The 13,519-nt window shown below is 42.6% G+C and overlaps 1 protein-coding gene across 2 annotated transcripts in view; it reads left to right on the forward strand.

Annotated features, from left to right (window-relative positions):
- EXOC4 (exocyst complex component 4) overlaps positions 1-13,519 on the forward strand; it is a 561,659-nt gene that overhangs the window by 141,747 nt on the left and 406,393 nt on the right. For both annotated transcript variants that reach the window (XM_029073281.1, XM_039913205.1), the window contains exons 8-9: positions 5,130-5,275; positions 8,543-8,631. In XM_029073281.1, the coding sequence (XP_028929114.1) occupies positions 5,130-5,275; positions 8,543-8,631 (235 nt within the window). The remainder of the gene's footprint in view (positions 1-5,129; positions 5,276-8,542; positions 8,632-13,519) is intronic.

The following is a 13,519-nucleotide window of genomic DNA, read 5'->3' on the forward strand; positions in this document are numbered from 1 at the left end:
ACCAGTGAGTTTGTGGATTGAATGATCTCCTCTAGATGTAAGCTTGTTGTGAGCAGGGAATCTGTCTGCCAACTCTGTTGTCTGCTCCCAAGGTCTTAGTACAGTGCTCTGCACATAGTAAGTGCTCAATAATTACCATTGATGAAGACGATACCTTCCCAATACAAACATGTAACGATGGCGCTTATTTTGGGTGGCGGGAAGTTGGAGGAGGAGGCAAGGCAAGATAGATATAATTTTTCAAGTCTGTTTCAGTTAAACTGAGGTTATGTTAGTAATAATAATAATGGTATTGGTTAAGTGCTTACTATATGCCAGGTACTGTATTAAGTGGTGGGGTAAATACAAGATAATCAGATTGGGCACAGTTGCTGTCCCATAGTTTTAAGGGAGAAATTCCCCATAATCTAGTTGCTATAAAACAGATGCTAGGGAATGATTTTTAAGTTGCTGCTGCCTTACTCTCTGAGGTTGGAGATCATGGGTGGGTCCTCTTTCTGAGAGTGGGGAGCCCAGGAGAGATATCCTAGCCCTGTCTTTTGGCCAGAAAATGGAACCCAGATATTCTCCTTTTTGTATCCTAAAATAACGATTGTGGGATTTAAGTGCTTGCCTCTTGACAAGCACTGTGCTAAGTGCTGGGATAGATACAAGGTAAGGAAGTCAGACACAGTCCCTCTTCCACTTGGGGCTCACAGCCGTAGTAGGAAGAACAAGTATTTAATCTGCGTTTCACAGATCCAGTGTGGGATGGAGGCAGAAGTCAAGGCTGTTATTGATCCGGGAATGGGTCTTCGGGAAATAGCGGGGGTATTCTTTATTTCCTTAGAGATAGGATGTAGGAAATGACCAGCAAGATCACATCCCCTATTGGAGAAAAATAGGTCCCTGGCTCCCTGGGCAAAATATTTGGATCAACTGTTTTACCAATGGCACTTATTTTTAGAAGTAAAGCCAGGAACATAAAATGAATCTCTATTTTGGCATTGAAGAGGTAAGTCCAGAATGCTTATTTGTCGTTGGGAAATGGCAAACTTTATGGACAGTCATAAAGTTTGGAGTCTATGTGCACTTGAGTTACACACAATGAAGTTTTTTGACTAAGTGCTTTGTAACTGCTAGTCAAGCCTTAGAGCAATCCTGAAGAGAACAGTAGTATCCTATAAATTTGTAAGTGCTTTCACGCTGTGACCCTGAGATCCAATCTGTTCTCGAACTGGCTAATGTCCTTTTATGTTTAATACTCAATAGTAGTCATAGTTTATGGTTTTTTGGGTTTTTTTTGTGGTTTTTTTTTGGTCAGACTGCTGATTCGTGAGAGGAAGGCATTCTTGACACTTGAAAACCATGAGGGGAAGAGCTGAAATTGGATTAAGGCGATCAGAAATCTGTTGTGACGAGGACATTCAATTGAAGCACGGTCTAGTGTCTACAGCCTATGATTGGGATGCAGGAGACCTGGATTCTGTTCCTGGCTCTGCTCCCTAACCTCTGTGTGAACTTAAGTCGTTTGACTTTTTTGGTCCTGAGCTTTCTCATCTGTAAAATAGGAATTAAATTCCTGTTCCCTCTCCCCATAGACTGTGAGACAGTATCTTGATCAAATCTGATTATTCTGTACTTACCCCAGTGCTCAATACATAACAAGCACATAACAAATTCTACAATTATTAGAAGTGTCAGTTACAGTTGGTTAGGTGGCTTCCATGAAAACTCGATTTGGTTACTTTTGGTGGGAAGAGGGTAGAGCCAGAAAAGGAGGAAAAAGGGGACAAAAAAGGGGAACTAGAGAGGGATGAAGGAAAGGAGGAGAGGAACTCGAGGAGGAAGGGGGTGAAGCATAAAGGAAAATGGGGTAGGACATTTGAGAGAGGAGAAAGGATGTGGGAAAGAGATAAGGGAGCAAGTGTGTATGGCAAAATGAGGAAGGAAGAGGGGAGTAGGAAGAGGAGCACAGCTCACCTGTTGCGACCGCTGCCATCTCCACATCCAGGTCTAACAACTCCCATTCTTGGCCATAAAAGAGAGACCCAAATAGAGTCCCTAATGTGTCTTGAAAATGGTCTCCGAAACATTTTCTTTGCTGGAGATAGGTTGTTAGATTCAGAGGCACTGGACCATACATTGATCTTTCGCCTGCTGTGAATTTTGTATACACATTTTCCAAGCGCTCCAGATCTGTTTTGTGAATCGCATATTGCAAAAGTGAGTCATGGTATTTTCAATATAAAAAGGAAAAGCTAATGTGACTTATGATATTTTTCCTGTGTCTCATGGAAGGTCAGCACCCTCATTTTAAAAATATTGAACACTGCGTGTCTCATGTGAGTGCTACTCCACTTACACAAAATGAAAAGTCAAAAGACTGATTTCTTCAGATATTTTAGACATTATAGGAATCTACAATGAACTTCTTTCTTTTCAGTTCTTAGCTCCAGTTTTTTTTTAATTCATTAGTTTCTAATTCTTTTGCAGCCATTTATTAGCTGGGGAGAATGCTGGGTAAAAGTTTATCATAAGCTGGGCTTTTGTGTATTAAGAAGTCAGGGAAAATGTTCTTTATGGTACCGGGGAAGGTGAAAAATACCAGTGGGTGCTTAGTCATCGACAGGAGAGCAAGCACCTTGGCTAGCATAGATAAGTTGGAGGTGGGTGGGGGGAGAGTAGGTGAATTTTCTTTTTTTTTTTTTGGCTTCTGCTGCTACCAAAAGGATTGAGCATCCTCCGGCAAAGAACAGGGATCAAGATTATGGACAGATAAGTCCAGTCTCTGCTGCCCTCTAGGTCCAAGGATATCCAAAAAGGAGATGAACAGATATTCCCGCACCTCCCCAGTCCTTAAGAACCTCCAGTGGTTGCCCATCCTCCTCCACATTAAGTGCAAACTGCTTAACGTTGACTTAAAAGCATTCAATCAGCTCTCCCCCTCCTCCCTCACCTGACTGATTTCCTGCTACAACACTGTCCACACACATCACTCCTCTATTGCCAACCTCACTACACCTCAATGTCATCTACCTCACTGTTGACCCTCTCCCCATATCCTCTTTCTGGTCTATAACTCCCTTTCCTTACATTTACAACAGACCACCACTCTCCCCACCTTCTAGGCTGTAATAAAATCACACCTCCTCCAAGAAGGCTTCCCCGATGAAGCCCTCGTTTCCCCTACTCCCTCTCTCTTTTGGGATGTCTAAGCACTTGGATCCAAGTTTCCAAAGTAGTACTTTAATATGATTTCTACTGCTACAGTCTAACTCGAGCAGCTTCCTGGTCCTCCTTGTATTATGCCGTTTAGGATGCCTGTTCCCCGAGGATTGGCCCGAGACATTCTCCGGGAGTAGCTGGATGGGAAAGATTGTGTTATCTCTAATTCAGGTGGTTATGCTGACCTTGGGGTTCTTGATGTATGTATCTACAGATGCATCAGTTCTGTTGGCCTAGTATGATTTCCTGCTAGTGTTAACTTGGCATCTGACGTTAAACTTGTGCCACGCTAGAGAAATGAATAAAAATTGCTTGCCCAGTGGATGCAGCCACAGTGTCCTTTCCCTGGAAATTTACAAACAGCCTTCATTTTAACATCCCGCTGGTATCAATATTTTTGGTGTCAAGAAAACACTTTACATGTTTTAAAATAGAGATTGCTCAGCTAGAGGTGTAATGTGTTTGAAGGAACAGAATCTACTCAGGCAGTTTGCGTTGAAGGTTTTCCCAAGGATATCCCTTCATTTCCAATTTACAAAGTATGTCCTTTGCCCAGAAATTACTTACTTGTGATTTTCATCTGACAGCCATGTATTGGCATTGTGGTCCTGTTGAGTGGGTGTCTTTTGGAGTTGAGCCCTGGGATGGGAGTTATGAGTTTCCCTTTGGCTCAGTTATTGATTCTCCAGATGACCGATGGCAGGCTGCAGTGTTATTTTTGGCCTCATTTTGCATTTTTTGTAGTGGGAACGTAAGAATTTTGGCATCATTAAGTGGAGGCAGGATGGGATTAGAACAGGTCAGCTCCATCTAGGTGAATGTGGCTCTTTCGCAAAAGGTCAGAATCCTCACCTCTTCAGGTTCCCAAACCAGTGTCCAATCCACTAGTTGGCTGTGGTATGTTCTGAATGTGTCTTGGGTGTCAACAATTGTGATTATTCTGGGATAGATGACCGATAAACAGATCAGACAGGGTCTCTTCCCGACCCCCCAGTCTAAGTCAGGATGGACAGACTCACAGAAAAAAGGAATAAATTGAAGATAATTTGGGGACATTCAAAAAAGTAGGAATTTAAAATTAAGGGCATAGGTAGGAAAAAAAAAATACTTGAAGTGGGGATTCCTGATGTTATGAAGCAGCCTGGCCTAGTGGATAGAGCACGGACCTGGGAGTCAGAAGGTCATGGGTTCTAATCCCACTCTGCCACTCGTCTGCTTGGGCAAGGGACTTCACTATGCATCCATTCCCTCATCTGTAAAATGGAGATTAAGACTGTGAGCCCCATGTGAGGCAGGGACTATGTGTCTAACCCAAATACCTTGTATCTACCCCAGTACTTAGAACAGTGCCTGGCACATAGTAAGCTCTCAACAAATGCCATAATTTTTATTATTAATGTTTGTCTCCCCCTGTACACTATGAACTCATTGCTTCCCCCTCTAGACTATAGGCTCATCTTGGGCAGGGAACACGTCTACCAACCCCGTCGTATGGTACTCTCCCAAGAGCTTAGTGCACAGAATAAGCGCTCAATAAGTTCATCGCTTGACTGATGAACTGATTCCTCCGTGCTGCAGTTTTAGGGTCGCGGCATCCCCACATTCAGATCTAACGGTCGGGAAGGCTAAAGTCCTCCAACTTCTGGGCAGGGGAACTGGGAGGGTGCTTATGGGGGCCTAGTCTTTGAGCGGGAGAGCTTAGACCCGTCACGGACTCCTCGGGCCCCAGGAGCCATCTAATTGATTCCCCTGTCTTTTGGCAGGAAATCACAGTAATCCCACTGATTTGCAAGAGAGTTAAAACTCTCACCCCAATAAACTGCATTGGAGCAGGTCTACTCCCGGGGTGGCATTTGATTTCCTTGGTAGTTATTATAGGCTTTTTCCTAAGATCTCTATCATGTATTCTGTACACTGTAAAGATGCTGCTGACAGAGTACTTGGATATGAAGAACACTCGGACTGCTTCTGAGCCATCAGCCCAGCTCAGTTACGCCAGCACCGGACGTGAGTTCGCAGCCTTTTTTGCTAAGAAGAAACCTCAAAGGCCAAAAAATTCTCTGTTCAAGTAAGTACATTTATGTTACCAAGAGGGCGGGTGGGACAAGGTCTTTGCAGATGCTTCTCTGCGGTTCCCATTTCCTCTAGCCTTCAGGATGTCTCTAGTCGGATGTCCTGCTGACACCTAAAACTTGACATGTCCCAAACTGGTTTCCTCATCTTTCGACCCAAACCCGGTCCTTCCCTCTGACCTTTTCACCACTATAGACATCAACACTATCCTCCCCGCCTCACAGGTCCGTAACCTTGGCATCATCCCTGACTCATCACTCTCATTCAGCCTGCCCATTTAGACTGTCATTGAATCCTTCACAACATCTCTAGACCCTGCCCTTTTTTCTCCATCCAAACTGCTTACCACACTGATAGAGCACTTATTATTTCCCTTCTTGATTACTGCATCAGCCTCCTCGCTGACCTCTGTGCCTCCCATCTCTCTCCTCTCCAGTCCATACTTCAATCTGCTGCTCGGATCTTTTTTTTTTTTTTTTTTGGATCAGTTCAGTCCTTGTCTCCCCACTCTTCAAAAATCTCCAGTTGTTGCCTCTCCATCTTATAAAAAAGAAACTCTGTACCGTTGTCTTTAGTAATAATAATACTCATAATGTTGGTATTTGCTAAGCGCTTACTATGTGCCAAGCACTGTTCTAAGCACTGTTGTCGATACAAGGTCATCAGCTTGTCCCACGTAGGGCTCACGGTCTTCATCCCCATTTTACAGATGAGGTAACTGAGGCACAGAGAAGTGAAGTGACTTTCCGAAGGTCACACGACTCACTAGTGTTGGAGCAGGGTTTAGAACTCATGACCTCTGGCTTCCAAGCCCGGACTTTTGCCACTGAGCCATGCTGCTTCTCTTTAAGGCTTTCCCCCTCCTGCCTTACCTCGCTCATCTCCTACAACAACCCAGCCTGCACAATTTGCACCTCTCACAGCAGCCTGCTTACTCTACCTGGATCTCGTCTGTCTCGCCACCGTCCCGGTGTTCTCTCCTTGCCCTGGAACTCCCTCTCACTTGGTATACGACCACCACTATCCCGATCTTCAGTGTCCCACCAAAATCGTATCTCCCATAGAGTCTTTCCCTGATTAAACCCTCGCTTTTCCCGCCTGCCCTCCCTTCTGCATCACCTTTACATTTTGGTGTTACCTCTCAGACATTCTAATATTCTTTCCACGCCCCCAGCCCCACAGCAGTTGTACTCATATCTTTATACTCTCCCATTTCCCCTATCTGCAATTTATTTTAAAGTCCGTCTCCCCCTCTGAGTGTCTTGTGGGCAGGAATTGTATCTACCAGCTCTGTTGGATTGTACTCTTCCAATTAGTACTTTTCTCTGCACAGAGTATGCGCTCAATAAATGCTAGCAATTAATTGATTACCCTTACTGGGACCTTTGCCTTCCTAGCGGTCAAATTACTTTCTCAGAACAATTCTCAGGCTTGAAAGATTTCACAAGGAATTTCAAAAAGTCAAACTTCCTTTCTTGAATTTCTCATTTTACTCAATTTGTTGTTCTGACCAAAAGTCCATCACGTAACTTGGAAGTTAAAGTAATCCAATTTGTAAGAGATTACATTCTAATCACGTTTGCAAAGCATTCTCAGGCCCTTATAACGCTGGCTAGATGGGTTCAGGATATCTGTTGTTTTGCCAGGATGGTGTTTCCGGGCCACACTTGAAACCCAATTCTTCACCCTCCCACCTTGGATCCCTGAGAGTCAGGGGGCCCTTCAGAAGTCAGAGTTGTCTCTTCCCTTGACCTGACCATGGCAGTATGAAGCTTTGCCACACTTTGGCCTACTTGAAGACTTCCCAAGCCTATTTTATCATGACCAGTGAGATCTGAGGTCTTTCCCGAGAATGTCACAGACCTGCCTATTCATTTCCGTCATTAGAGAATGGAAGGCTAGGGCATAGTCCATTAAAATGATGGTGATGCTTCCCTGTTGCAGGAAATCCATCTCATCGCTGTTGCTTTTGTCTCTATCACTGTTTGCCCCTTAGAGACAGCATTGGCTAGTGGGATTTCTCTTTGTCTTCTGTCAGTAGTTTCCCAGTCTCTGGAAATCTTGGAGTTGAAATGGAATTTGTCAGCTCACTGAGGGTTGTACCCATTTGATAAACCCATACTCTTGTGTTTGACCTGCATCTTTCTTTCAAAACTGACTCTCTGCTTTGCCTTTTTCATCCTCTGATTTTCAGGAACGCCTGCACTGAGTGGCACTTCTACGATTGCTTGTGGAAGAAGCTGACACTCTTGTTTTATTGTTTAGTGTGCCTGCATTAATCTGGTAGATGGCCAGGCTAAAGTGCTCCTAAGCCTTAGAGGGGTTCCGCTGTTGGAAAGAAAGTAGACTCGATGGAGCAGCAGTCATTCTTTCCTGATACACATTGGACTCTCGTTGAAGACAGTGTAGGAAAGACGCTGAGAAGAAACCCGGTGTCTGTCTATAGCTTTGCCGTTGATTCATGCTGCGGCATTTGGCAACTCACCAAATCTCTCTGGAACTGTTTGCTCCATCTATTAAATGGGTTTAGTAATGTCAGCCCCAGCCTATCTCTGGTATTTTGTTTTGGTGAAATCAAATTTATTAAAGGTTGAATTTTTTTTTTTTTTTGGCAGAAACAGCACTGAACAGGTCTGTTGCATTTCAACTCCAATTGTTTAGTTAGAAGTTCAGTGAATTTTATTCTTCTATGTTTTCCCACCTTTTTATTCCATCTTTCATTAAAAACAAAATTCACAATCCCAATCATTTGCCCCTTGGCTGATTAACCAGAGTTGGAAATAAGCAAGCGTCCCACTGATTTGACATCTGGGTGGATGGTTGATTGGGCTGGACACTTTAAGTGATCCGCCCCAAATCTGAGGCTACTCTTTCTGGGACTGGAGATGGTACATTGCTCTGACATGAACCCTAGCGCGTTGGGAGCTCGAATGGCTTAATATGCAGGAACTGCTTCAGCCTTTATATTGCCACATGAGTCTGGCCCTAAAACAGCTCTGCCAGGACGAGGCACAATGAAGACAAAGTCCCTTCCCTGCCTTTCTTTCTCTCCTCCTCTCCCCTTCTCCCTCCCCGCTGCATCTTTTACCATCTCCATCTCCCATCCGCCCCTCGCCCGGCCCCTTCCAAAATGGCCTGGGAACTATTTGGGGGCGGTCAGGTACGTTTTCAGGCAGGTGGATAAGTGTTAAAATGCAAAACACATTTTCCATTCCTGGAGTCATGTAGGCTCAGAACTTTCCTATTTTGTGATCTTACGCAGGTTTGAGTCATCCTCCCATGCCATCAGCATGAGCGCTTATTTACGTGAGCAGAGACGGGAACTGTACAGTCGAAGCGGAGAACTGCAAGGTGGGTGGCTGAGTCCTTTCTGGTTATCATTTGGGGGTGAAAGTCCACAGTTCTGAGCCTGAAGCTTTGTCCTGGGAATTTTATTCATCTGATACTTTTAAAGGAAATTGAAATGAGGAAGGAGCTAGCATACTTTTCTTTACCATAATCCAGACTCCACTCCTGAGGGAGTAAAAGCTTCAGGCTGACCACTGGCTGCTTGTTCTTCAGGAAGAAGCCCAATTCAGAAGCTGGGATTTTGCCCTGCATCATCAAGGCTACTTGGTTTGGTTCCTGCCAACTCTCAGAAGGAAATTAATTCCAATCTTCCTTCTCTCCCTCTAGGTACAATATGAGTTTAGCAAGCTCTTAGTTTTAAGAACTCACGTAAGACCAGAAAAGGGCAAAAATATATCCCATTTTTATTAGAGGGGAAATGGATGACCCTGGAAATTATAGACCTGTCAGGTTAACTTGGATACCTGGAAAAATAGTTGAATAATTTGCCAAGCAATTGATTTTAAAGTCACCTAGAAGAACCCAAGGCGCTGAGTGGTAAACAGCTGTTTATGGAAAGCAAATCGAATCAGGCCAATTTAATTTCCTTCTCTGACAGAATGACAGGTCCGGTAGACAGAAGGGAAACAGTGGTTGTCATCATTGTAGCCTGACTTCATTAAGGCTTTTGATTCCATCCAGTGTGACATCCTCATCCCCAAACTGAATACTTAAAGATCAAGTCTGCAAAAAGCAAAACAAAGATATATTTGGAGAAGAAAAATACCCAAGTGCACTTGTTCCTTAAGAGTGAAAACTTTTTTAGCCCCAGTTTTAGGGCAGTGATTGGTTGTCTCTGTCACATTTTATATGGATTGGCTGAAAAACATTTGGAAGAGTAATTTACTCTGTTTACTCTGAATTTGTGCCTTTGGGCATGGCTCTTGATTAATCCAGGAATTACCTTGATTGATGACTGCTCTGGGTCTTGCTGGCAATATCCAAAAAGTACCTGGGGTAAGAGAATTAAAAATGGAGTTAAATGTCACCATAAACCGAGTTCTTTTGCATCAGAAAAGTGGGTTTTTGTGCTTTTATCCATTAAAGATTTGTAATAAGGGGAAGTCTTATTGGAGGAGGTAGAGTTTTAGGAGGGCTTTGACTATGGAGAAAGTCGTGGTCTGTCAAGTAGAGGGAGGGAGGGGGTTCCAAGCTGAAGAAGCAACCGAAGTGAGGAATTGGAGGTAGTTGAGAGCAAAGTACAGCTAGAAGGTTGGCTTGGAAGAAGGAGAATGGTGAGTTGGATCATGGCGGGTCAAGAGAGATGTGTAAGGCAGGCCAGATGGTGTAGAGCTCTGAAGCTCACTGTGAGAAGTGAATCTTCAGAGAAGCTTTTTTTGATTTTTTTTGGGTGATTATCGGTAGTAACATCCTGGATGGCTGTAGCCTAAATGGGATCGATTCTTCATTCACTCAGTCGTATTGATTGAGCACTTACTGTGTGCAGAGCACTGTATTGAGCACTGGGAGAGTACCGTAAACAATAAATGGTTGTGACTAGTGACCAGTAGGCAGATAACACCCAGGCCAATTGGTCTGCTCGGTCAGTGATGACTGTGAGTTCTCCCTGGCATCGGGAACTGCAAATGTTGGAATAGGGTTTGATTTTCTTAAAGCATAGGTTCCCTAGGTATTGGTTTGAAATGCCTTACCTGGACCTTGAAAAGCCCAACTACCAGTGAGAGGAAAACTGTCAATATTACCTCAAAGAATAGGGAGGGGGAAAAAGCCCCTCATGCCTGTTTTCCACTATCCGTGGCTTTTCTTTTTCAACTCTTCAATTTATCTAACTGATCCACAGACTGCAGTGAGATCTGCATTTGAGCTTTATTCTTCCAAAGATCCAGTTCAGTCAGGTTGGAGGAGGTGGGTGGAGGGCTCCGTCTCTTCTGTTAACCCTGCACAGTTGCACATCTCTCTTTCCAGCAGCCTTATCTCTGGAGGTTGGTTTCATTCACCCACTGCCATACTGCGGTGGAACAGAAACCCGTCAGAAAGGTTTGCAGAGTAGCGCTAACAATTCCAATTTTTAAAAACAGTCCAACCACTGCCAAGTTTTTCAGTTTGACATTCGATTAGGAACATTATGTAATTGAAAACTATCAGCAAAGAAATGAAAAAATAAGGCCTTACTCTATCATGAAACCTTTCCGGTTTGATCTAAATAGTGTAGAACTGGTCTTTCATTATAGCTTCCACTCTTAAGGGCAAAGTGCTTTTTCAAAGTGTGGTGGGAGAGCTGGTGGAAACCAAACGAATGCATTTATTTTTTCCAGAGGCATTTTCAGACTTGCTAAGAATTGCATTTTACTGCATAAGACAGTAGTAATATCAAATAACAGTTAGGACTAACATACCATCTTTCACATTTCAAAGGCCTTGTAAATGTGGGTTGGCTTCTCATCCTAAATTCCCCAAGCAGATCAGGAGGCTGAGGAAGATTTTCGGGTCCAGGCATCCTGGTTCCTCATTTACTGTTCTTGCTTTTAGTAGTAATTATTCAGGGAAGGCTATTTCCCACCAGTAGCATACTTTTTGAATGTGTCGGGCTGCTCTGTGTGTGTGTGTACAAATATATATGTATTATATACACTAGTATCTGTGTAGAAATATATATTTATAGGCTATAACCACTAATATGCTTTGTGTATAAATATATACATATATATGTTATGCACTAATAGGTGTGTCTGTGTAAATTCTTGTCTTTGTCTTAAGTACGTGCTCTGCTTCCTGGCCAGTGGTATACATCAGAATTGAATGCCCTTCATTTTGCCCAGTTAAATGCTTGCCATTTTTAAAGAATGACATGCAATTCAGTTTTAAGATTTGTTTCCTAATAACTAAGAACTGGAACAATTCCATAAACTCTGCTGGCTTTTGATAGCTGTATGAACAGTATTAAGTATACCATTCCTTTGATCGGTTATTTCCTGCATTTTGGGGGATCATCAGAAGGTCTCTAGATAAATTATTTAAATATAATTACCGAATTGATGTTGGAATAGCTCTGACAATCTTCTCAGAGCTGTAAAAGGGTAAATGATAAAAGTGGTTGTGTAAATTGAACTGAAGTAATGAGATTAGATTGAACATTCTAAAACACATATATAGTTGAAAGGATACAATCTTAAATGTATGTAGCTGAGGCTTTAAATGCATAAAAAATAAAGAGCAAAACACCTGAAATTCCATGCGGCATATATTAGGAGAGAAATAAAATTACTTGGCTTTCAGCCCTAACTTGTTTTTCCTCACTCGACACCTTGTGAAAATGGCACAGTCATAATCCTTGAATGAAATTTGAAGCTTGGTATTGTCAAAAGTACTTAATAATAATAATAATAATGTTGGTATTTGTTAAGCGCTTCCTATGTGCCGAGCACTGTTCTAAGTGCTGGGGTAGACAAAGGGGAATCAGGTTGTCCCACGTGGGGCTCACAGTCTTAATCCCCATTTTACAGATGAGGGAACTGAGGCACAGAGAAGTTAAGTGACTCGCCCACAGTCACACAGCCGACAAGTGGCAGAGCTGGGATTCGAACTCATGAGCCCTGACTCCAAAGCCCGTGCTCTTTCCACTGAGCCACGCTGCTTCTCGCTACTTCCAAATGATCCAAATAAATGAAACCAATCAATGACAGACCAGAGGAAAGATGTAGTTATTACTGTTCAGTTGGATTTCAAAAGCCAGTGTTTCTATAGTTTTTCAATTCTTTGTCAATTATGAAAAAAGTTGTATACATCTAAAACCATCAAACTAAATATCCTATTTAAGCGTTCTAGGTTCTGCTGAAATAGGTACTTTGTAGCTAGATTAGATTTGTCTAGCTACAGCATGATGTGGTTTCAGACTCAATTACTCAATCAGTTGTATTTATCGAGAGCCTACTGTGTGCAGAGCACTCTACTGAACGCTTGAGCCAAGGACTGGATTTCAGATCCTAAGATCAAATCCCAGTTCTGCCAATTAACCTGCAAGATAGAATCCCAGTTCTGCCAATTTTAACTTGCTTTGTGAACTGGGGCCAGTCAGTTAACCACTCTGTGCCTCAGTTTCCTTATCTATAAAATGTGAATAAAGTTAGATAATTAGCCCCATATGGAAAGGGATACTGTGTCCTATCTGATAACCTTGTATCTACCCTGGTGCTTAGTCTGGGGTAAACCCATAATAAATACCACAGTTATTACAAAAGAATTAGAAGACTTGATACCTGCTTTCAAAGAGGTTTCAATTCATTGGGTTGGACACAGTCTATGTCCCGTAGGAGACACACAGCCTCATCCCCCATTTTACAGATGAGGCAACTGAGGTGCAGAGAAGTTAGGTGACTTATCCAAGGTCATACAGCAGACAAGTGGAGGATCTGGGATTTGAACCCAAATCCTCAAACTCCTAGGCTGTGCTCTTTCCGCTAGGCCACGCTGGTTCCCTATTGGTTGTTTGCATATGTATAACAGAAATATGGGATCCTACAGTGTGAGTTTTTCTTGGTGTGGATTTCTGCAAGAATTCAGCCTCCATGTTCGAAGAGAATTGGGTGTACTTAGTCTTTTGTATTGATTACATCATATTTTCTTTCCTCTTTTAATGGCTTGAGTTTTTAGTGTCCATAGATTTTTTTGATCCATATATATGAGCTTCTATGATGGGTGCATTTATGTTCTCATTTCACAGTGACAAGTTTTTAAAAATGCATAGATATTTATGGATGGTCGGATAGAAAACTACTTGGAAAATATATATTTAAGTGTATATTCATTGAAATCATAGCTTGCCAATCTAACAAGTACACTCAAGAAAGTGAAGATGTGTTAGTTTCTTTGGGTATCTGGTATTTGAAGAAAG

The sequence above is a fragment of the Ornithorhynchus anatinus genome, chromosome 10, assembly GCF_004115215.2.
Source record: "Ornithorhynchus anatinus isolate Pmale09 chromosome 10, mOrnAna1.pri.v4, whole genome shotgun sequence".
NCBI lineage: Eukaryota > Metazoa > Chordata > Mammalia > Monotremata > Ornithorhynchidae > Ornithorhynchus > Ornithorhynchus anatinus.